This window comes from Macaca fascicularis, chromosome 20, assembly GCF_037993035.2.
Source record: "Macaca fascicularis isolate 582-1 chromosome 20, T2T-MFA8v1.1".
NCBI lineage: Eukaryota > Metazoa > Chordata > Mammalia > Primates > Cercopithecidae > Macaca > Macaca fascicularis.
The window spans coordinates 16,170,312-16,193,512 of NC_088394.1; the positions used below are offsets into that span (position 1 = coordinate 16,170,312).

At 42.0% G+C, this 23,201-nt stretch overlaps 1 protein-coding gene and 1 non-coding gene across 8 annotated transcripts; both read right to left on the minus strand.

Annotated features, from left to right (window-relative positions):
• Positions 1-74: 74 nt before the first annotated feature.
• Positions 75-23,177, minus strand: CEP20 (centrosomal protein 20). 7 transcript variants are annotated; one of them, XR_012429505.1, is made up of 6 exons: positions 23,122-23,177; positions 18,268-18,465; positions 14,067-14,151; positions 7,767-7,903; positions 3,675-5,620; positions 75-1,860 (listed from the first exon to the last, which is right to left on the minus strand). XR_012429505.1 is itself a non-coding variant. In XM_045381507.3 (6 exons), the coding sequence occupies exons 1-5, from the start codon at positions 23,147-23,149 to the stop codon at positions 2,114-2,116; spliced, it is 489 nt and encodes a 162-aa protein (XP_045237442.1). In that variant the 5' UTR covers positions 23,150-23,177; the 3' UTR covers positions 75-1,860; positions 2,099-2,113. The 7 variants fall into 7 exon arrangements, 6 of the variants coding, with proteins under 6 accessions (XP_045237442.1, XP_005591396.1, XP_015298157.1 ...); XM_045381507.3 differs by lacking the exon at positions 3,675-5,620 and adding an exon at positions 2,099-2,154; XM_005591339.5 differs by lacking the exon at positions 3,675-5,620.
• LOC123570774 (U6 spliceosomal RNA) lies at positions 11,414-11,517 on the minus strand. The gene has a single exon (XR_006695017.1). It is a non-coding gene; the product is annotated as a U6 spliceosomal RNA (small nuclear RNA).
• Positions 23,178-23,201: the final 24 nt, after the last annotated feature.

A 23,201-nucleotide genomic window follows, 5' to 3' on the forward strand; every position in this document is an offset into this window, starting at 1 on the left:
TCCAATCATTCTTTTGTTTTTGATGTGGGTCTTTTGATGAGAGAACAGTGATATAAACACCCTTTGCACCAAAGTGACTTATTTTTTTTTTATTACATGATACATTGAAAGTATAAAAAGTTGCCTCAGTACAAATTACAGAATAATGCATACAAAAGTGCTATGGACTACATGTGACAATTCTGTTTAACTTCCATCTTGATGATTTTATATCAGTATCCAAAATTATATACTCCGGCATTTTTTCCAAATCTAGTCTTACATGATTGCAATTCCTGAGGTAAACTAAGTGCCTACTGCCAACATCCTTGGACGAAAACCAAGTCCCCCGGGAGAATTCAGATATTTATATTCGCACATACAATACAACGGAATTCATCATTGTAATCAGATATTACAGATTTAAAACTGGAAAATGGACTCTTGCAATACTTCTGCATCCATATATAATTTTACCAACAGGGCCTCTTGAAATGTTGTGTATAGTTTAAGTGGATTTCATTAATAAACTTCTGCATTTAGATAAAAATTCTTGGCTAAGCTGTAAGAAGTGAACACTGACTAGCATCGTCAAACAGAAAATCAAAAGTTTCAACAATTTGCAAAGCAGCACAGAATTGACATTCTAAAGAGGGTGTCAATTTTGCTAACTACAGCTCTTACCACTCCTCTCCATGGAAAACCTTTAAGCAAATGTTGTCAGTGTACAGGTGCGCAGGCAAAATTTAGTTCTGAATACACCATCGAACTTTTGCCAATCAGGAGCTGTCTACCATCATAGTCAGCTGTTTTCAACGAAATGAGCCTGTGGACACTACACTATAAAAACTTCCTTAATAAATATCAAAGTAGCGTATTAGAGATAGCACATACTACTTTTCTATCCCAAGAATAGAAACTGATGTTTGATAAGCGTTTCCGAGCCCAAACGAGTTGGGGGCTGGCCCTCTTCTGGCTCATGTGTGATTGCACAACCCAGGGCCACACGGAGGTTAAACAATGCCATCTTTGAAAAATCACTTTCTGGTATTTCCCCCAAAGCCTGTCTCTTCATGCTTACTTCACATTCTTTATCTAATAAAATAAACTCTTTGTTTTCTTTACAGAAAAATTATTACAGCAAACTTACTTCCCCTCTACCTTTTAATTAAATCTTCCAGTAAGCCAAAATAGTCTAAGGAAAGAAAAAGTATGTTGTTGCCTATTGAAAAGGTAATACAAAGCCCTTTCATTTCCTTACAAACTTTAAGGGCCTTTACAATACTTCCTAAAGGGCTGGGCTCGGTGGCTCACGCCTGTAATCCCAGCACTTTGGGAGGCTGAGGCATGCAGATCACTTGAGGTCAGGAGTTCGAGACCAGCCTGGCAAGCAAGGTGAAACCCCATCTCTAGTAAAAATACAAAAACTAGTCCGGTGTGGTGGCACAGGCCTGTTGTCCCAGCTACATGGGAGGCTGAGGCAGGAGAAATCACTTGAATCTGGGAGGCGGAGATTGCAGTGAGCTGAGATCATGCCACAGCACTCCAGCCTGGGTGACAGAGCGAGACTCTGCCTCAAGAAACAAAAAATACTTCCTAAAAACAATACTTCTTTTTTTCAAGTCAAATCCAATAAGCTAGATGACAGAGTTAGCTTTTATTCACAAATGTAGTTAAACATGAGGGGTGTATTGTAGAAAGTCAAATTTCTACAAATATTAGTGGTGCATTTTGGTGACACTGGAACAATAAATAAGTTATTTAATAATACAATTTTAAGATAAAAGATACCCCAAACAAAGCATTATCTGTTTACTGCCTGAGAAACATGAAGATCTTCAATGTTAGTACTTTTCCGCTCCTCCTTTCTTAGGTGCTCATCTGAAATGCACAGAAACCAATGTTAATACTTATCCTAAGTCAAAACAGGCAGATAGGTAGACACAGCTACAAACAGTTTAGGATGTTACATATTCAATATTCTATGAGTTCTTTAGATGGTTTAGGACAATGAAAAAAACTCATTATTTTTTAAACACTATTGAAGAAATCAGAGGCCAGGTGTGGTGGCTCAGGCCTGTAATCCTAGCACTTTGGGAGGCCGAGGTGGGTGGATTACCTGAGGTCTCAAGAGTTACAGACTAGTCTGGCCAACATGGTGAAACCCTGTCTCTCCTAAAAATACAAAAATTAGTCAGGCATGATGGCAGGCGCCTATAATCCCAGCTACTCAGGAGGCTGAGGCAGGAGAATCGCTGGAACCCGGGAGGTGGAAGTTGCAGTGAGCCAAGATCGTGCCATTGCACTCCAGCCTGGGGGACAAGAGTGGAACTCGGTCTCAGAAAAAAACAAAAAAAAGAAATCAGAAATGTCTGGCATTAGGGACTCTAATTATTCAAAAGTGTTTCTTGACTTTTTTTTTTAGTACAACCTGCAGTAAACCCATGCCTAAGTAGTTACAAACCTCTCTCTTACATGTAAGGAATGAAATTTGCAAGAAAGGACAAGGTGTTCAATCAGCATTTTGAGGGTTGCCAAAGCTCTTCAATTACAACACAATGAAAAGCACTTCAAATAGGATTGCCTGAGGTCAGGAGTTAGAGACCCCGTCTCTACTAAAAATACAAAAATTAGCCAGGCATGGTGGCAGGCGCCTATAATCCCAGCTACTCGGGAGGCTGACGCAGGAGAATCGCTTGAACCCAGGAAGTGGAGGTTGTAGTGAGCTGAGATCGTGCCACTGCACTCCAGCCTGGGCGACAGAGCGAGACTCTGTCTTGAAAAAAAAAAAAAAAAGGAATGTGGAGACTTAATATCCTAATGCAACAAAAATGCAATGCAAAAACTAGATTCCTGAGAATATATGAACCCCAAACACTTTCTACCACTGACAAAACATCTTTCTTGCAACAATTTTGGTAATAGGAAAAAATATACACACAAATTTAGATAAACTGCTAGAAAATGCAATTTTATCACCATAACACCTACTGGATTTTCTAATTCTACAATGTGATTATACACACGCTTTATTAGTTCTCAGCTGATTATTCTCAGTGCCAATACTACTTTAAGGGTCTGAATAACAGATGGAACTCTCTCTTCCTTTATTTTAGGTAACTTTGCTGGACAGAAATAAATTAACAATTTCCTCAGAAGGCAACAATTTTAGGTCTTCTAGAAAAGTGTTATAAAAAATAAAGTCTATTATGCTTGATAGATGTGCAATAAAGTTAAGCTGGTGATTGTCTCTATTATAAAAATCTGGTCATTCATTTACAATAAAAATCTTCCCCAGGCATGTAGTCCCAGCTGTAGTCCCAGCTACTTGGGAGGCTGAGGTGGGAGGATCACCTGGGCCTGTGAGGTCAAGGCTGCAGAGAGCCATGATTGTGTCACTGCACTCCAGCCTGGGTGACAGAGTGAGACCCTATCTCTTAAAAACAAAAAAAGGAAAAAAAAAGTGTGTGTGTGTGTGTGTGTGTGTGTGTGTGTATATATATATATATATATATAATTTACTGAATAGCAAAAACTACTTTGCCTCCGAGATTACAAGCACTAACAGCAGCAGTACAAATGCATTGGCTGTCATTTCAAATGTGGGTGTGCCTACATAAACCCTCTTCATTTTTTTTTCAGCACTGAAAACTTGGATGAGAGAAGCACTTCATCTTGGCATGACTTGGACTTACTTCTTTCTTTCCTTTTTTTTTTGAGATGGAGTCTCGCTCTGTCGCCTAGGCTGGAGTACAGAGGCGCAATCTCTACTCACTGCAACCTCTGCCTCCCGGGTTCAAGCGATTCTCCTGCCTCAGCCTCCTAAGTAGCTGGGACTACAGGCGCACACCATCACATCCAGCTAATTTTTGTATTTTTAGTAGAGACGGGGTTTCACTTGGCTAGGCTTGTCTCGAACTCCTAACCTCAGGTGATCCACCCACCTCAGCCTCCTAAGGTGCTGGGATTACAGGGGTGAGCTGCCGTGGCCTGGCCTGAACTTTCAAATAAAAGCCAATTTAGTTTCAGGGTTTGATATTTCCGTTGAATGAGCTTCTGTGGAGATAAGGTGCTGTGATGTCGAGAATAAGGATTTTAGTATCTTCACAACCTTTTCAATGCTGTCAAATAAGAGTTCTGGAGACAGTGAGCTAGAGTTGAGAAAGTAAATGGAATGCTTAAGTGTGTTACTGAAACGATGCAATTTTGGCTGACAACTTTCAAGGCACTACACAAAGAGGTTGTGTCAAAAAAATTTTTGATGACCAAGAAAATAATGTGTAAAATCATTGTTCTTTCCCAATTCATTCAGCAGTCATCCTCATTTCTGAGCTGTCTACAGAGCTTTCCACAGAACAGGCACGCAAGGTGGCTTTACTGACTTGAACTCGACTCTGATGTTCCTGGCACTTTAGTGGTGTAGGGGGCGTGTGTCTGTGTGTCTCTTTCCCTCCCTCCCTCCAGCCCTATGGTGTATGCGTAATCTACCGCTTTCATCTCAAAAGAACAGAAACTGGTTAGGAAATAGTGTTCTTTATAACTTTCTTACTAGTCATGAGCCGTGAGTATTAACGAGGCTGATTATGAAACTTAAAAACCAGAAAGTTATTTCTCAAGTGGTTATTTTTCTTTACAGGACTGATAGTATTAATGACTTGGGGTTGCTGTGTTAAGAAGTGTTAAGGTGTACAATATCCACTGGTGACAACTGAACTCAGAAACCCATGTTGTCATATATTCTTCGTAAGCATATAGACTGATAAAGCCTTTTTGGAGGGGAATTAGACAATATCTACTATATTTTTAAATATGCATATCCTTTGAACCAACAACTCTACTTTAGGCATCCACACAAGAGAAACGTATAGACAAAGATACAATGTTACATCACAATACTGTAATGTGTGGACAATACTTAAATGTGTGGACAAAGTACAACGTTACATCAAAATACTGTAAAAGCAAAATATTTAAAACTACATTAAGAGTGATTATAAGGTGGGAGACTAGCCTGGGCAACATGATAAGACCCTGACTGCAAAAAATTTAAAAATAAGCAAGGTGTGGTGGTGCGCCCCTATAGTCCTGGCTACTTGGGATGCTGATGTGGAAAGACTGAGCCAAGGAGTTTGAGGCTACAGTGAGCCATGATTGTGCCACTGCACTCCAACCTGGATGACAGAGTAAGACCTCATCTCTAAAATTAAAAAAAGGATGATTATAACAATACTCTGGAATATGAAACAAAGTTAAAAATGAGATCTACATGTATCAACAAGTGAAAAAAAGCAAATTACAGGATAACGTGCACCATAACAATGCATACATATTTAAATACACAGAAATGAGTCCTGAAGGGGCTGGGCATGGGCAGGTGCAGTGGCTCACGCCTGTAATCCCAGTACCTTGGGAGGCCAAGGTGGGTGGATCGCCTGAGATCATGAGTTGGAGACCAGCCTGGCCAACACAGTGAAACCCCATCTCTACTAAAAATACAAAAATTAGGGTGGGTGTGGTAGCACATGCTTTCAGTCCCAGCTACTTGGGAGGCAGGAGAATCGCTTGAAACTGGGAGGCGGAGGTTGCAGTGAGCGAGATAGTGCCATTGCACTCCAGCCGGGGTGACAGAGTGAGAGTCCATCTAAAATAAAAATAAAAATAAAATAAATAAAATAAAATAGAAATGAGTCCCAAAGAACACCCTGCAAACTGCTAACAGGGATACCTTCTATAAAAAGGGAGAATTGAGGAGTTAGGGAGAGGCAAGAAAGAAAAAAGGAAAATTAAAGGGAACTTTTTACTATTTAAAAAATTTAGAGATTTACTCATTTACTTGCCTAATTAATGTTTTATTTTGCTCATTAAATACTTGCCAATTAGTAGGCAGTAATGTCAGTTCCTTACCCATCCCTAAGAAGAGAATTTGGAAAACTTCTCCATAATCTACATGTGGAAAGGTATACGGGAATAGCAATCAAATGTGCTGATTCTGCTACTAATTATCTGCTATAGGCCTCAGATGAGTTACTTAACCTCTTAGTATTGGAACCTTCTTAAGGTTTTCTCAACTGTAAAATAAGTAGGTGGGAATGACTTATTTCCCAACGTTCCAACCAGTTCAGAATTCTAAGATATATAGAAAGATATCTCCTAGTGCACTCAGAAACCACCTCCAAAAGAGGTTATCCGGATTCACTGTTGACTTTCAGACCTCAAGAGACACCAAACATCTAACATGGTCACTACTGGTCATAGCAGTTTAGGAAACTACAAAGGCAATCCACATTTTAGGCATTTCCTAAAAGTTTGTGTCAACATTCAAGATTTACATTTATTCTGATAATTGGCAGCCTAAACCCCACCTTTAACTGTCCTTAAAAATCGATCAGCTCTCGGCTGGGCGCGGTGGCTCACGCTTGTAATCCCAGCACTTTGGGAGGCTGAGGCAGATAGATCACGAGGTCAGGAGATCAAGATCATCCTGACTAACACGGTGAAACCCTGTCTCTACAAAAAATACAAAAAATTAGCTGGGTGTGGTGGCGGGCGCCTGTAGTCCCAGTTACTCGGAAGGCTGAGGCAGGGGAATGGAGTGAACCCAGGAGGCAGAGCTTGCAGTGAGACGAGATCACGCCACTGCACTCCAGCCTGGGCAACAGAGTGAGACTCCATCTCAAAAAAAAAAAAAAAAAAAGTCGATCAGCTCTCTACCACAACTGCAAACACTGAGCTATAACCTGCTCATTTCAAATGGTGAAAATGGGATCCCATTGCTGGGATAATCAAAATGAGGGCCAGGTACAGGCTCATGCCTGTAACCCCAACACTCTGAGAGGCCGTGGTGGGAAATCACTTAAGACCCAGTTCAAGACCAGCCCAGTGAACATAGTGAGACTTCCATCTCTACAAAAGTTAAAAATTAGCTGGGTATGGTGCCTGAAGTCCTAGCTACTTGGGAGGACGAGGCAAGAAGGTGAGAGGATTGCTTGAGCCCCGCAGTTCAAGGTTACAGTGAGCTATGATCACACCACTGCACTCTAGTCGGGCGACAGAGTGAGACCCTGTCTCGAAAAAATACATAAAAATTTAAAAGCTACTAAAAGCTCATTTAAAACACAGGCAATCTGAAAGAAATGTGGGCCATTCTCCTAAGAATCTGTAACTTGTAGGTAACTTCCACTCTAACATAAACAGTGTCCTAAAAATGCAAATGACTTCTCTATCTGTATTTAGCAATCTTACCTTTTATTTTGCAGTCATGGAGAGGAAAAAAAAAAGATTACTTAATAAAAAGCTATTTATTCAGTATACTAAGGATCTAAGCTGCTCCAAAGACTAAGAATTTACATGAAAATTGGAGTTTTCAATACTTTTTTATTTTTTTAAAAAATTTAATTAATGTAATTTTTTAATTAAAAAAAAAAGAGAGATGGGGTTTCACCATGTCACTTAGGCTAGTCTCAAACTCCTGGCCTCAAGCAATCCACCTGCCTCGGCATCCCAAAGTGCTGGGATTACAGGCATGAGCTACGGTGCCTGGCCCGGAGTTTTCAATACTTCTATAAAGAAATTACATCTAAGAATTCTGCCCAGTTATGCCTCCCACCCTTCCCTGCCCAAGATTCTTTCCAAAAAGCATTGTTTCTTGGAGTAACACAGGCTAACCATATTAGATATAAGCAGAATTAAACTATGACTCAAAAGCTCAGTAAAGACTCCAAAGAAAAATATATAGGAAGAAAATATATTTGCTGACCGCTAAATGATGTATCTCAGAAAACTCATACCCATTGGCTTTCTTCTACTAGGGTGTCTGCCAAGACTTGGGTCTGAAGGCTGAAGTGAAGGCCCTTTCAGAAATGTATTCTGCATGCCATCCTTAGTTCCACGCAAGAAATGGGCTAAAATCCCATATAAAAGAGGTCTATAGCAGGAAGAAAACAAAACAAAACCAAAAGTAACCAATCTGCGTGAACAGGAAAAACTTAAAACATTTATTCTTTAAAAGGTAACCTCTGACATCAAAATGACCAAGTGATTCACTAGACTTGAAAAAGCTGCATGATTATTATCCAAACTGCAAACTGTTCGTACTTTTAAATTTCAGAGTACCACTTAATTTCACGACAATTTTAAAACCCAGAGAAAACATGTTAACAAATTTCATCTACACTGAAATATAATTTCTATTAATCCACAGGAATTTATCTTTTAAACTCCAAAGTCCAGTTGACTATTTCCCAACACCTAACCCCATCTAATACACAACAGGTATTCAATAAACACCTCTTGATTAATAAGTCCTTGCCCTGAAAAAGTCTTAGGTCCTGAGAGCCAGGTGACCTGGGTTCAAATCCTGGCTTTGCCATTTGCTAGCTGTGGGACTCTGTAAGATTCTTAACCTCTCCAGCCTCATAAGTGTTTCTTCCTTTACAAATTAGGATAAGCACCATCCCTCCCTTACAGGGCTGTTATGCACTAAATGAGTTAATAAATGTCAAGTGTTTTTTACTGTGCCTGGCACATATGAAATAGTACGTAAATGTTAGCTCCTGTGTAGCTAACATTTATTTAAATTAGTATTTATATTACCTAACATTTTAAAATCTTCTTTATAGTTTACAGAACACATACCTCTTCTCTTCTGATCCTCATCATGTAATGTCAAAATCATCAACTGCAATTTATAAAGGAGAAAACCACAGCCAGGAGATTTGCTAGATTCCCTCAGACAGTAAATAAAGTTTACCCTTGAACCCCAAATCCCATATTCTTTTCCTTACAATGTGCTGCCTGGGGGTTTCTATTAGTACTCTTGCATAAAGGAAAGCTGCTCTGCTGACAATAAAGAGTGGTAAAACAGAAATGTTTTCCTTTGTTTCCAATCTCATATTTGAAAATATAATTAAAAGGATTTAATCTTTTTTATTTTTAATTTTTGTGGGTACATAGCAGGTGTATATATTTGTGGGGAGGATTTATTTTTTGAGATATGTATCTGTTTACTAGCTGGTATAATGGTTTACAGTATGACACTCCCTTCTCATTGCCCTCCCTTTGAGTGTGAGCTGAACTCACTTCTAATTGGCAGAAGGCTGACTTCAGAGGTCATGTGGTAATGGTATTGCAGCTTCCTCCTTGCTTTCTCTCTTGGATTGCTGCCTTTGGGAGAAGTCAGATGCCTCAGGACACTTCAGCAGCCCCAGAAAGGTACATGCGATAAGAAACTGAGGCCGCCTGTCAATATTATTATGAGTTTGGAAGCTGATAGTTTAGCCGCATTCAAGGCTTCAGACTACAACCCTGGCTGGCATCTTGACTACAACCTCACGGGGCAGCCTGAGCGAGACTTACGTGACTAAGCCGATCCCAAATCCCCAAATATCCCACAAATAATCTATGTTGTTGTTTTAAGCCACCAAATTCTGGAATAATATCATACCAATTTTTCCATGCAACAAGGAAACCAGGAAAGTAAGTTTCTTTATTTAATAAGATGCCTCAACTCTTATGAAAGCATCACCTAGTAATATAAAACAGGTCTCTTCGTTTACTTTAATCTTCCCCAAAGTGTTAATTGGTTCAAGATGATTTTTAAATGTTGAAAATTTTATTTTTTAAATTGATAGTCAATAAAATTTACTTGTGATTAAATTTTGGGTTTGATATGGGGGCTCAGGCCTGTAATCCCAGGACTTTGGGGGGCCAGCCTGACCTTAAGCAGGAGTTTGAGACAGCCCGAACAACACAGTGAGTCCCCTAGCTCTACAGCAATTTGATTTTAAATTAGCCACACAAGGAAATATGCACCTGTGGTCCCAGCTACGGGCAGGCTGAGATGGGAGGATCGCTTGAGTCCAGGAGGGAGAGGCAACGTGCAAATTCATGGATTAAGGTTTATTTTTAAAAATACGTTTCAAAAAGATAATTTAAAGAAAAGTGCGTCCTCACAATACCTTGCCTGTAATTCTGAAATGCAAAATTCTGAAAACTGGACTTTCTTCATATATCTGGCAAAAAAAAAATCATCAGATGGCAAGGGTTGACCTAACAAGGCTATTACAGACTTTATCTTACTTTGTGTGAAAATATTAATGTGCTGGGTGCGGTGGCTTATGCCTGTAATCCCAGCGCTTTGGGAGGCCGAGGTAGGAGGATCACCTGAGGTCAGAAGTTCAAGACCAGCCTGACCAACGTGGAGAAACCCCCTATCTAAAAACACAAAATTAGCCGGGTGTGGTGGCCCATGCCTGTAATCCCAGCTACTCAGGACGCTGAGGCAGGAGAGTTGCCTGAACCTAGGAGGCAGAGGTTGCGGTCAGCCGAGATCATGTCATTGCACTCCAGCCTGGGCGACAAGAGCAAAACTCCATCTCAAAAAAAAAAAAAATTAACGTGATTGTTGAACACTACTTCAGGACTCCCTAGCACATATATATAGTATTTGGCATATGTACCATATTACTTTATTTTTTTAAAGAATTGAAGTCTCGGGTTAGGCGTGATGGCTCACACCCGTAATCTCAGCACTTTGGGAGGCCGAGGCAGATGGATCATGAGGTCAGGAGATGGAGGCCATCCTGGCTAAAATGGTGAAACCCTGTCTCTACTAAAAATACAAAAAATTAGCCGGGTGTGGTGGCACGCATCTGCAGTCCCAGCTACTTGGGAAGCTGAGGCAGGAGAATCGCTTGAACCTGGGAGGCGGCGGTTGCAGTGGGCCGAGATCGCGCCACTGCACTCCAGCCTGGATGACAAGAGCGAGACTCCATCTCAAAAAAAAAAAAAAAAAGAATTGAACTCTTGCTGTGTGGCCCACACTGGAGTGCAGCAGCAAGATCATGGCTCACTGCAGCCTCGATCTCCAGGATTTAAGCAATCTTCTTGCCTCACCCTCCTAAGTAGCTAGGACTAGAGGCATGTCATTTTAAAACCTGAAAACGTTTGGATTTTCAAACATATATCTGGCCTCAATGGTTTTAGATGCAACACTGTAGATCTGTAAGTAAATGAGTAATATGTGACTATGGCAAACTTTGTGAATGCCAATCACTGAACCGTGAGAAACAAGGGCATAAAGAAGTTACCTAACTTTTAAAAACTAAAGCTGTTTCAGCAACTTTTTTTTTTTTTTTTTTTTTTTGAGACGGAGTCTCGCTCTGTCACCCAGCCTGGAGTGCAGTGGCATGATCTTAGCTCACTGCAAGCTCCGCCTCCTGGGTTGATGCCATTCTCTTGCCTCAGCCTCAGGAGTAGCTGGGACTACAGGCACCCACCACCTTGCCTGGCTAATTTTTTGTATATTTAGTAGATACGGGTTTCACCGTGTTAGTCAGGATGGTCTCAATCTCCTGACCTTGTGATCTGCCTGCCTCAGCCTCCCAAAGTGCTGGGATTACAGGCGTGAGCCACCGGGCCCAGCTTTCTTTTTTTAAAACATATGAAACGTTTCACGAACTTGCATGTCATCCCTTTGCCAGGGCCATGCTAATCTCTGTACTGCTCCAATTTTAGTATATGTGCTGCTAAAGCAAGCACAAACTTCTTAATACTTCCATCTGAAGTAGGTATCTCAAAAGCTACCAAGAAGCCAGTAGGAGTAAAATCATTGCTTATTTCCATCAACTGCTAAATGTAAAATACTGTCTTGTATTAAACCATGTAATACCTCACTGCTCATCCTAAGTCACACTTAGATTCCCCCAATTATTTTTCCCACCGTTCTCAATTACACAGTTTTAATACTTTTCAAAACACTTGTCACCAGGTGCAGTGGCTCATGCCTGTAATCCCAACACTTTAGAAAACCAAGGCAGGTGGATAACTTGAGCCGAGGAATTGGAGACCAGCCTGGCTAACGTGGTAGAACACCATCTCTACAAAAAATACAAAATTAGCCAGGCATGATGGTGCATGCTGGTACATGCCTGTAATTCCAGCTACATGGGAGGCTGAGGTGGGAGGATCGCTTGAGCCCAGGAGTTCAAGGCTGCAGTAAGCCATGATCAAGCCGCTGCACTCTAGAGACCTGGGCAACAGAGTGAAACCCCGCCTTGAAAACACAAACAAAATAAAACCCACAGCATTTTGGGAGGTGGAGGTGGGCAGATCACTTGAGGCCAGGAGTTCAAGACCAGCCTGGCCAATATGGTGGAACCCCATATCTCTACTAAAAAATATGAAAAAAAAATTAGCTGGGCATGGTGGTGCACACCTGTAATCCTAGCTACTCAGGAGGTTGAGGCAGGAGAATCCCGGGAGGAGATTGCAGTGAGCTGAGATGGGGCCACTGCACTCCAGCATGGGCAACTGAGAGAGACCCTATCTCAAAAAAAGGAAAAAAAAAAAAAAAAGAAAAAGAAACACGGGAAGATGAGGGGAAGAGAAAAAGGAAAATGTCATAAAGGAGTTACTATCTGAACAGGGCCAACAGAAAGGAAAATGCTCCAATAGAAGTTAAGAGGGAGAAAGGTGATCTAGGACTTCTGGGATAAGGGAATGGTTTACAAGGCAAAGCAGCATAAAGTTGCAAAATGTCTTCAGGGCACAATCAGAAATCAGGTGTAAGCAGATTCAACAACAGATGGGGTAGAAAGATAGAGGCCTAAAATGCTATGCTAAGCAACTGGGACTTCACTATACACACAATGACAAAGGTAGTATATGATCCTGGAACATTAATTTTACACAAGGATTTGTGGGAGAGTTAAATTTAACTGGAATGTCATTTAAAACATTTGTACGGTAAAGCAAACAACTTTTAAGAACTTTTTTTTTTTTTTTTTTTTTGAGGCAGGGTCTGGTTCTGTCACCTAGGCTAGAATACAGTGGTATGATCTTGGCTCACTGCAACCTCTGCTGCCCAGGTTAAAGCAATTCTCATGCCTGAGCCTCCCTAGTAGCTGGGACTATAGGCACACGCCACCATGCCTGGCTAATCTTTTTGTATTTTCAGTAGAGATGGGGTTTCACCATGTTGGCCAGGCTGGTCTTGAACTCCTGACCTCAGGTAATCCACCTGCCTCAGCCTCTGAAGTGCTGGGATTACAGGCATGAGCCACCACGTCTGGCTAAACATGGGGTTTCCCCATGTTGCCCAGGCTGGTCTTGAACTCCTGAGCTTAAGTGATCCATCTACTTCAGCCTTCCAAAGTGCTGGCATCACAGGCATGAGACACCTCACCTGGCCTTAAGACCTTCTAGGATAAGAAAACATAAGGCTTCAAAGGAAGTTCTAGATTTTTTAAAAAAGGCTGCTTTAAGCTATGTTCTCAGGTTTCCTATGTACTTTTTTTTTTTTTTTTGGCCATACAGGAACCCTCCTGAAAAAGTTTAAGAAACACTGAAATAGAAAAAACCTAAGAAAACTAGAAAGTGGTCATCCTCCTTTTCAAGAGCATAGCTAGTGAGAGGAGGTGCATGGAGGGCAAAGGAGAGAGTAATAGTAACGAAAGCAGTGGGCTGATTCAGTCATCTTGATAGAAAAAGGAATTCAAGCAGAAGCTGAGGGTTGGAAGTTCATAGGTTGTTTTTTTGGTTTTTTTGTTTTTTTTCAGGAGAGGAGAGATCTGAGTACATTCCTAAGTTGAAGTGAAGGAAGAGTTAAATATGAAGAAAACAACTGACAAGGCGAAGTCTCAGAGGCCAGCCATGGGGGGCTTACGCCTGCAACCCTAGTACTTTGGGAGGCCAAGGCAGGAAGATCACTTGAGGTCAGGAGTTCAAGACCAGCCTGGGCAATAATGTGAGGCCTTATCTCTACAAAAATAATTTGAAAATACAAATAAAAGTTGAAATTATAAATTTAAAAAAAAAAGAACAAAGCCTTAGAAGGACAAAGGATCAAGAAGTCAAAAGGAGCTAACCCCAGAAAGAAGATGCTTAGTCACTCTGAGGCCATGGAAATTTAGCTTCAGCAAACACAGACCTCATCTGACTTGTCCACTGCTACACACCCTGGATTTAGTACAATGTTTGACACACACTAGATCTGAACAAATACTTGAATTAAAATGAAGTAAAACCACCATGGTGCAATTATGACTCTAATACAATATTTGGAAACTTCTTTAAAAAAAAATTCTTACATTGTATTATCCTTTGATTCTTCAAATGCATTTAGTTCACGGATGAGAAACTGTCTGTCCAGTGGAACGACAGGTTGACCAGATTCTGGAAGAAATTCATGAGAACACTGAGCCTATTAAACTAAAAAGCAAGTAAGATTTTGAAAAGAATCACATTTACCAGACATACACTTTTCAGATTTTGGAAGAATGATGACAACACATACCAAGACAGATGAAATTGCCTGTGATTTTATGACTTTCAAAATATCTCTTTTGTTAAATGCATGTCTTAACACAGTTTAACATAAATTCAATTTTTAAATTCCCCAGTGTTTGGTTGGGAAAATATCGTTTCTATATCCCAATTATAATACTAAATTTTAGAAGTCTGTTTACCAATAAGTTATTTTTGAAAAGAATATCCATTTGGTAACAATAATTATAAATAAAAATTAAAATTAAAATTAACCCCCGTGGGGCAACTGGAACTTGCACACTTTGCTGGTGGGAAAGCACAATGGTACAGCCACTTTGGAAAACAGTTGAGCAGTTTTCTCATAAAGGTGAGCATGCACTTAACCACACAACCCAGCAATCCCACTCTTACCTTTCTACCCACGACTAATGAAAACTTATGTTCTCACAAACACCTGTATGTAAATGTTTATGGCAGCTTGATTCCTAATTGCTAAAACTAGAAACAACTCAATGCCCATCAACTGGTAATAGATGAGTAAACTAGCACAGCCACACAATAGAACAGTGTTCAAAGGAAAACAAACATGGCTGAATTTTGAATGTATTATACTAAGTGAAAAGAGGCAGACTCAAAAGGCTACATCCTGAATGGTTCCATCTATAGCGGGGGTCCCCAACTCCTGGGCCACAGATCAGAAACCGGGTCGCACAGCAGGAGGTGAGCAGTGGCCAAGCAAGTGAGCGAAGCTTGATCTGTGTTTACAGCTGCTGCCCATCCCTTGCATCACTGCCTGAGCTCTGCCTCCTGTTGGCGGCATTAGATTCTCATAGGAGCGTGAACCCTGTTGTGAACTGCACATGCGAGGGATCTGGGTTGCACACTTCTTATGAGAATCTAATGCCTGATGATCTCTCACTGCCTCCCATCACCCCCAGATGGGATCATGTAGTTGCAGGAAAACAGGCTCAGGGCTCCCAATGATTCTACATTATGGTGAGTTATATAATTATTTCATTATATATTATAATGTAATCATAGAAATAAAATGCGCAATAAATGTAGTATGCTTGAATCATCCGGAACCATCCTCCCAGGGCCATGGAAAAATTGTCTTCCACGAAACCGGTCCCTGATGCCAAAAAGGCTGGTGATATCTTGATTGTGATCTGGTAGTAATTACACAACTGCAGGCATTTGACTAAAGCTATAGAACTGTACAGTTGAAAAGGTAAATTTTATTGTATGTAAATTATATCCCAGTTTTTTAAAAAAAGCCAAAACATTTAATATGAAAACTTGACTACTGTCACTATATTTCATTCTAGTGAAGCCCAAGTCCCTAACAGATATTTTCATAATTTCTTCTTTTCTGGGTGTAACTGGTATCATACAGCCATCTATAACAAACTAATGAAAGTAGAGATGCTGATATCAAAGATCCTTAAACCAATAAAAATCATGAGTCTTTATGTAGTTAAGATGTATGTTTAATATTAAATAAAAGATCTGTAATGAAAAATTCTAACTTCACAAAGAATTCACTCTGTCTTGCAAAATCTACCTCCTGGCCTCATTTCTTTGCTGAGGCACATCTCTGAGGCGTGAAGTAGTCAAAGCAGAGACAGAACCTAAAGCAAGGGAATCCGATGATGTACATTAGGGTGCCTTGGACCACGCCCCAACTTCATCCCCCACCCCACCAAGTCCAGGAGTAACCAGGATTCTGACTTATTTATATCCAGTCTCTCCTCACTTTTTTGAGAGAAGACATTTAAAAAGTCAGCGGAAGGTGTTAAAAATATTCTCACCACTCAATAACTATTACACTTGAAGAAAAATTTTGTTTCTTAAGAAATAAAATTCAACAGATAAAGGAAATTTATCTTCAACTGCCGACCGCCAACCCCCAATATCATTCTCTGCCTCCTACCACTAGGATGAGTTTGGAGTTTCCCCGCTGATAGAGTCTGGATATTTGTCCCTGCCCAAATCTCATGTTGAAATGCACTCCCCAGTGTTGGAAGTGGGACCTGGCGGGAGTAGTATGGGTCGTGGGGGTGGATCCTCCATAGCTTGGTGCTGTCCTTACCACAGTGAGTGGGTTCTCATGAGATCTGGTCATTTAAAAGTGTGTGGCACTAACCTTCCCCACACTTGGCCCCTGCTTTCACCATGTAACATGCTTGCTGCAGTGAGTAAAAGCTCCCTGAGGCCTCCCAGAAGCTGAGCAGATGCTAGCACCATGCTTGTACAGTCTGCAGAACCGTGAGCCAAGTAAACCTCTTTTCTTCAATCGGGCGCAGTGGCTCACACTTGTAATCTCAATACTTTGGGAGGCTGAGGCGGGCGGATCACGAGGTCAGGAGATTGAGACCATCCTGGCTAACAAGGTGAAACCCTGTCTCTACTAAAAATACAAAAAATTAGCCGGGCGTGGTGGCACGTGCCTGTAGTCCTAGCTACTTGGGAGGCTGAGGCAGGAGAATCACTTGAACCCAGGAGGCAGAGGTTGCAGTGAGCCAAGATTGCGCCACTGCACTCCAGCCTGGGTGACAGAGCAAGACTCTGTCTAAAAAAAAAAACAAAAAACCCCCTCTTTTCTTCATAAATTACCCAGTCTCAGGTGTTTCTTTATAGCAATCCAAGAATAACCTAATATAATGCCTAGTCCTTTAAAAATATCATGCTTTTAGATACATACATTTGTAAATATACCTAACCACTACATAGTAGTAACACTTCAAAGTTTTATCTCCATTATATATATATATATATATAGATATAGATATATACACACAGACACATACACACACACACACAGATATCTACATACCTATATATAGAGAGGGAGAGTTTTTTTTTTTTTTAAGAGACAGGAGTTGGACCAGCCTGTCCAATATGGTGAAACCTCGTCTCTACTAAAAAAATACAAAAATTTGCCGGGTGTGCTAGCACACACCTGTAGTTCCAGCTCCTTGGGAGGCTGAGGCAGGAAAACTGCTTGAACCCAGGAGGTGGAGGTTGCAGAGAGCTGAGACTGTGATAGAGTGAGACTCCATCTCAAAAAAAAAAAAAAAAAAACAACACAGGGGCTGGGTGCAGTGGCTCATGCTTGTAATCCCAGCATTTTGGGAGTCTGAGATAGGTGGATCACCTGAGCCCAGGAGTTCAATACCAGGCTGGGCAACATAGTGAGAGCTCACCTCTATAAATAAAACATTTAGCTGGGCGTGGAGGGATGCACCTGTGGTCCCAGCTACTCAGGAGACTGGCGCAGGAAGACTGCTTGAGCCCGGGAGGTCAAAGTTGCAATAACCCATGATCACACCACTGTAGTCCAGCCTGTGCAACACAGCGAGATTCTGTCTCTGGAAAAAGAAAAAAGAGACAGGGTCTCTCTCTGTTGCCCAGACTGGAGTGCAGTGATGCGATCATGGCTCACTGCAGCCCAGAGCACATGGGCTCACATGATCCCCCCAATCCCTGGGCCCCCACTCAGCCTCAACTAGGACTACAGACACGTGCCACCATGCATGGCTAATTTTAAAAAATTCTTTTGCAGAGATGGGGTCTCCCTGTGTTGCCCAGGCTGGTCTTGAACTCCGGGGCTCAAGTAATCTTCTTGCCTCAGCCTCCCGAAGCACTGAGATTACAGGTGTGAGCCACCCACCCAGCCTATTTCTTAATAAATAATATATTTAATCAGCGTATATTTTCAAAGCCTAATACACAGGAAAAAACTGGTGGCAAACAGGACAAAAAGTCAACAATTGCTTATTCTTAGTACCAGGAATTATAGATGATTTTTCCAAATATATGTCTACTTTAAGTGATTATTAAGTTATGTATTTTCCCTTGTGAGAATTTGTTTAAGCTACAGAAAGAGCCCATGTGACTTTTGTGTCCCAGTCACCCAGATGGCACTGTTTGGTAAAAGAATTAGATTTCTAGGATAAACACTTTCTGAGAATTGGGGAAAGGGGAGAAACAGATTTTATGTGATAAACAATAACCACTTACCTGCTATGAGGACAGATGCTGTATACTTATATTTGTTGAATTCTAAATACTCCCGAATTAATTCATTAATTAGAAGGTTTTCATGAGACAATGATGGTCGGGGTTCACGGTCATCATCTAGGGCATTGAAAACTTCAGCTCGGATCCTTGCTTTTAAATGCCCTAATACCCCCTTTTTTTCCAAGGTGTCCTTTAAAACTGTTTGATATAAAATATTAAGGTTTCGGTTACAGAGTAAATTTATCATTCTTAGGCATATTTTGAAAAGAAATGTTGAAAAGGTAAATGGTACAAAAGCAGCTCTCAATCTAAACATTGTAACAAATTATTAAACAATTACACTAACTACCACCAGCCACGTTTATACTAAAAAATACAGTTCTCATGTTGCATTGATTTAGTCTTAATATATTTGAGCAAATTCAAGTTTATTCCTACCTCAACAGCATTGTCAGGGGCTGTAGTCTAATACATACTCTTTTTTTTTGAGAAGGAGTCTCGCTCTGTCGCTCAGGCTGGAGTGCAGTGGTGCATCTCGGCTCACTGCAAGCTCCGCCTCCCGGGTTCACACCATTCTCCTGCCTCAGCCTCCCGAGTAGCTGGGACTACAGGCACCTGCCACCACGGCCCGGCTAATTTTTTGAATTTTTTTTTTTTTTAGTAGAGACGGGGTTTTGCCATGTCAGCCAGGATGGTCTCGATCTCCTGACCTCATGATCCACCCACCTCGGCCCCCCAAAGTGCTGGGATTACAGGCATGAGCCACCGCACCCGGCCAGTCTAATACATATTCTTTTTTTTTTTTTTTTGAGACAGAGTCTCTCTCTTTCGCCCAGGCTAGAGTGCAGTGGTGGTGATCTCAGCTCACTGCAACCTCTGACTCCCAGGTTCAAGCAATTCTCCTGCCTCAGCCTCCCGAGTAGTTGGGACTACAGGCACGTGCCACCATGCCCAACTAATTCTTTTTTGTATTTTTAGTACAGACGGGGTTTCACCATGTTGGCCAGGATTGTCTCAATCTCCTGATCTCGTGATCCACCCACCTTGGCCTCCCAAAGTGCTGGGATTACAGGCGTGAGCCACGGTGCCCGGCCAATACATAATTCTTTAGTGAGGGGAAAAGGTAGGGGGTAGAATTACAGTTGCTTACTTGGACCTGAACTTAAGCCCCTGTCCCTCATATATTTTCAAGAGTGTCTGCCACTGCACACAAGTTCTGCTTGTCATAACAACCTCTGGTCTAGAAAGATGATTAAAGAACACAACTATATTCCATAAAAGAAGTCTGTTGGGTTACTGTGTAAAAACCTTTGATGGCAGGGCATGGTGGCTCATGCCTGTAACCCAGCACTTTGGGAGGCCGAGGCGGGCGGATCACGACGTCAGGAGATTGAGACTATCCTGGCTAACAAGGTGAAACCCCGTCTCTACTAAAAATACAAAAAATTAGCCAGGTGTGGTGGCGGGCGCCTGTAGTCCCAGCAACTTGGGAGGCTGAGGCAGGAGAATTGCTTGAACCTGGGAGGCAGAAGTTGCAGTGAGCCAAGATGGTGCCACTGCACTCCAGCCTGGGCAAAGAGAGAGACTCCGTCTAAAACAACCAACTTACCAACCAACCAAAAAAAAAAAACACAAACCTTTGATAATCCAGAACCCTTTAGGGAGTGAAAAGCTGTTTTGGGTTTTTCGTTGTTGTTTTGAGACAATCTCGCCAGGTTGGAGTGCAGTGGCACGATCTCAGCTCACTGCAATCTCCAGGCTCCCTTGTTCAAGTGATTCTCCTGCCTCAGCCTCCTGAATAGCTGGGATTACAGGCGTGCCCCACCACGCCCGGCTAATTTTTGTATTTTTAGTAGAGACAGGGTTTTACTATGTTGGCCAGGATGGTCTCCATCTCCTCACCTCGTGATCCGCCCGCCTCAGCCTCCCAAAGTACTGGGATTACAGGTGTGAGCTACCACGCCTGCTGGCCTCTTTGTTGTTTTAAAGACAACTATGAGTTAATTCCTTAGAACAGCAGGATTCTGAAATGTTAAGCCTAGTTAGAAATCTAGCACGTGACTATATCAATGCCATCTTAAGGAGTCAGGGATGTGTATGCAGAATGTAAACCTAACTTACTGATTAGCCAGAGTCACCATGACAAAGCAGTTATGATCATGGGATTTGCCTGTACATATTTTGCATAGATAATGGGGATCTTAGGACTGAATTGGCACCATCCCTTGTACTGATCTGGAACTTTCTATTTTCAAAGAGTTCCTACCAGCTAAATGACAACTTCAGAGAATGAACATATCTCATCCACAGAGCCAAGAACATAGCAAGAGCTCAGTAGGAGTCACCTAGGAGGATTATAATACATTGCTGTATACTGCTGGGAAATCAATGTAGTTTAACACTGTTCTGCACCTTGCCAAAGGCACCAAATAAGTACACCACAGTAACAGAAATCCATAAAGAGAGCCCAGGAGCTTATCCAAGTCAGTATGGACATAAGATCTTTCTAAGCTTCAATAAATAACATCAACAATAACCCTGGATCATATGACTAAAGAGATACACTCTTTACTGACTTTTGACCTTTCTTTCATTTTTAAAGCATCCTTTCAACCTTCTTGCAAATAGGTTAAGTACAGTTATCACCCAATCAGACTTTGTCACAGGCCCATAAAAGGAAGGTACAGCCTTATTGTACTCTTAGAATCATAACTGAACCCCTATTCTCTAATTCCATCTTTGGAAATTAGATGGAGAGATTTTGCCACTGGCAAGGATCCTGTCCCAATTACTCTGTATTACACACAGGACAGCCTCAAACTGGGCAGAGAAACGAGAATTAGTGACAGTGGAAACAGGAAAGCCAGCATGTCTCATCAGCACCTCAGTGGTGGATTACCAACCCATGCCTCAGTTGCCTTCTCTAAAATAATGAGCTTTACCTCTCAGAGATAGAACCAAATAAGGAGGAAAAATGTGATCATGCTTTAAAAAGGTAAAAGCCCATAAAATATAAGGTAACTGGCTGGCAAACAAGTTTTCACCGGGTTCCTTTTGGAGGTCCATACCATTTTATCTTTCCCTCTATTATGCTTAGAACACTGGGCCATCAAAACTTCTTCGGAAAGGTTTTAACCTCGCTTATATTTCAAGAGTACCTTTTCTTTTTTTTTTTTAATTTGTATTTTTTTTTTTTGAGACAAGGTCTCATTTTGTTGCCCAGGCTGGAGTGCCGTGGCACCACTGTAGCTCATTGTCACCTCTATCTCCTGGGCTCAAGCGATCTTCCTCCTTCAGCCTGTGGGGTAGCTGGGACTACAGGCACAGGCCACTATGCCTGGCTTTTTTTTTTTTTTTTTTTTTAATAAAGATGGGGTCTCACTATCTTGGCCAGACTGCTCTTAAACTCCTGGGCTCAAGCAATCCTCCCAAAGTGTTAGGATTACAGGCATGAGCCACTGTGCTTGGCTCATTCCAAGTGTACCTTTAAATCCTCTGAAAATGTATGCAATATTACATATGATGTGTATTTCCCTGGGAACACAATCTGTAGATTCGTGTGAAGTCTGTTCTTATGGACAGACGCATGCCTGCTGTTTTATGACTGTTCACCAGCCCTGTGCCCCAAATACACACTTTTATACACGTCTCCTCTCTAAAATCTCTAAGAATTACTAGTTTAAACCCTGGGTTCCCTGCAAACTGGAACTGGTTTTATTTATTGGACAGCAATATTACTCAGTGATTAAGACCTGGCAAACAGGTACATCACAACTAGGTTCCCACCCTGTGTCTCTTTCTAGTGAAATCACTTTGGGCTATTTCACTTCTCAGTACCTCAGTTTCCCAATCTATGAAACGGGCATAGGGTTGTTTCAATCAGGTAACACACAGGCTGAGTAGTGCCTGACACATGAGGCTCAATGATAATTATTATTACTATTACTTGTCTGGACATTTGCTTCAAAGTAAACAGTGTACAAACGTCATCAATGACTCGCACGTAACTAGCTTAGAGTATCTTTTCCTCAAAAGACAGGAGAATGGCCTGGCCACCAAACTTTTTGCCTCTAGTTTCTTCCGATGAAAAACGGGCCAGGCGCTCACGCCTGTAATCCCAGCACTTTGAGGGGGCCAAGGTGGGAGGACAGCTTGAGACCAGGAGTTCGACATCAGCCTGGGCAATACAGCAAGACCCCGTATCTACAAAAAATAGAAAAATTAGCCGGGCATGGTGAAGAGCGCCTGTATTCCCACCTGATCTGGAAGCTGAGGTGGGAGGATCACTGGGGTCCCGGAGTTCCAGCCTGCAGGGAGCTGTGATCGCGCTACTGCATTCCAGACTGGGCGACAGAGAGACCCAATCTTTTTAAAAAAAAAAAAAAAAGGCGGGGGGGGGGAGGGCTACTTAACAGCTTGTTGTAAGGATCCAACGAGACAACTAAGCAAATTGTTTAGGGCAGTGCCTAACCCAATAGGGGTTGTGGGAATTGTAGTCATTAGCCCTGAGTGCCAAGACCGGTCCAAGCAAGCCCTCCAGCCCCCGGCAGGGTCCAATAAGATGCGGCAGGGGCCCAAGATGCAGGCCTATAGGCCTCTTAGATGCTTGAAGATTATGCAACTCCTTCAGCTCCAAATTGGTTTAAAACTCGCCAGTGGGCAACGTCTTCCCCATAAGAGCTCCCCGCGCACAGGCCGGGACAGCAGCCAGACGTTCCCCGCAGGCCCTCACACCGAAGAATAACCCCTGCAAAAGCCAACCCTTGTGTTCCGCGCTCTCTCCTCCCATCCCATCCTTTCCACAAGATGATGGCCCGACGTTTCCCATGCGCAGGCCTCCCGGCTCGCACTCACCAGCCTTCAACTCCGCCACAGTCGCCATTTTTCAACGGCCGCCAGGGGCGCGCCTCGGCCCCGCGCACGCGCAGCTCCGC

What these genes read in the sequence shown, in the direction of transcription:
- CEP20 (XM_065537557.2), bottom strand. Translation starts at nt 23,149, where the DNA reads ATGGCGACTGTGGCGGAGTTGAAGGCTG. An exon ending in AGCATCTGTCCTCATAGCAG is followed by an intron (nt 14,152 to 18,267) that starts GTAAGTGGTTAT and finishes AATTTCTTCCAG; the next exon opens with AATCTGGTCAACCTGTCGTT. An exon ending in GAATCAAAGGATAATACAAT is followed by an intron (nt 7,904 to 14,066) that starts GTAAGAATTTTT and finishes TTCCTGCTATAG; the next exon opens with ACCTCTTTTATATGGGATTT.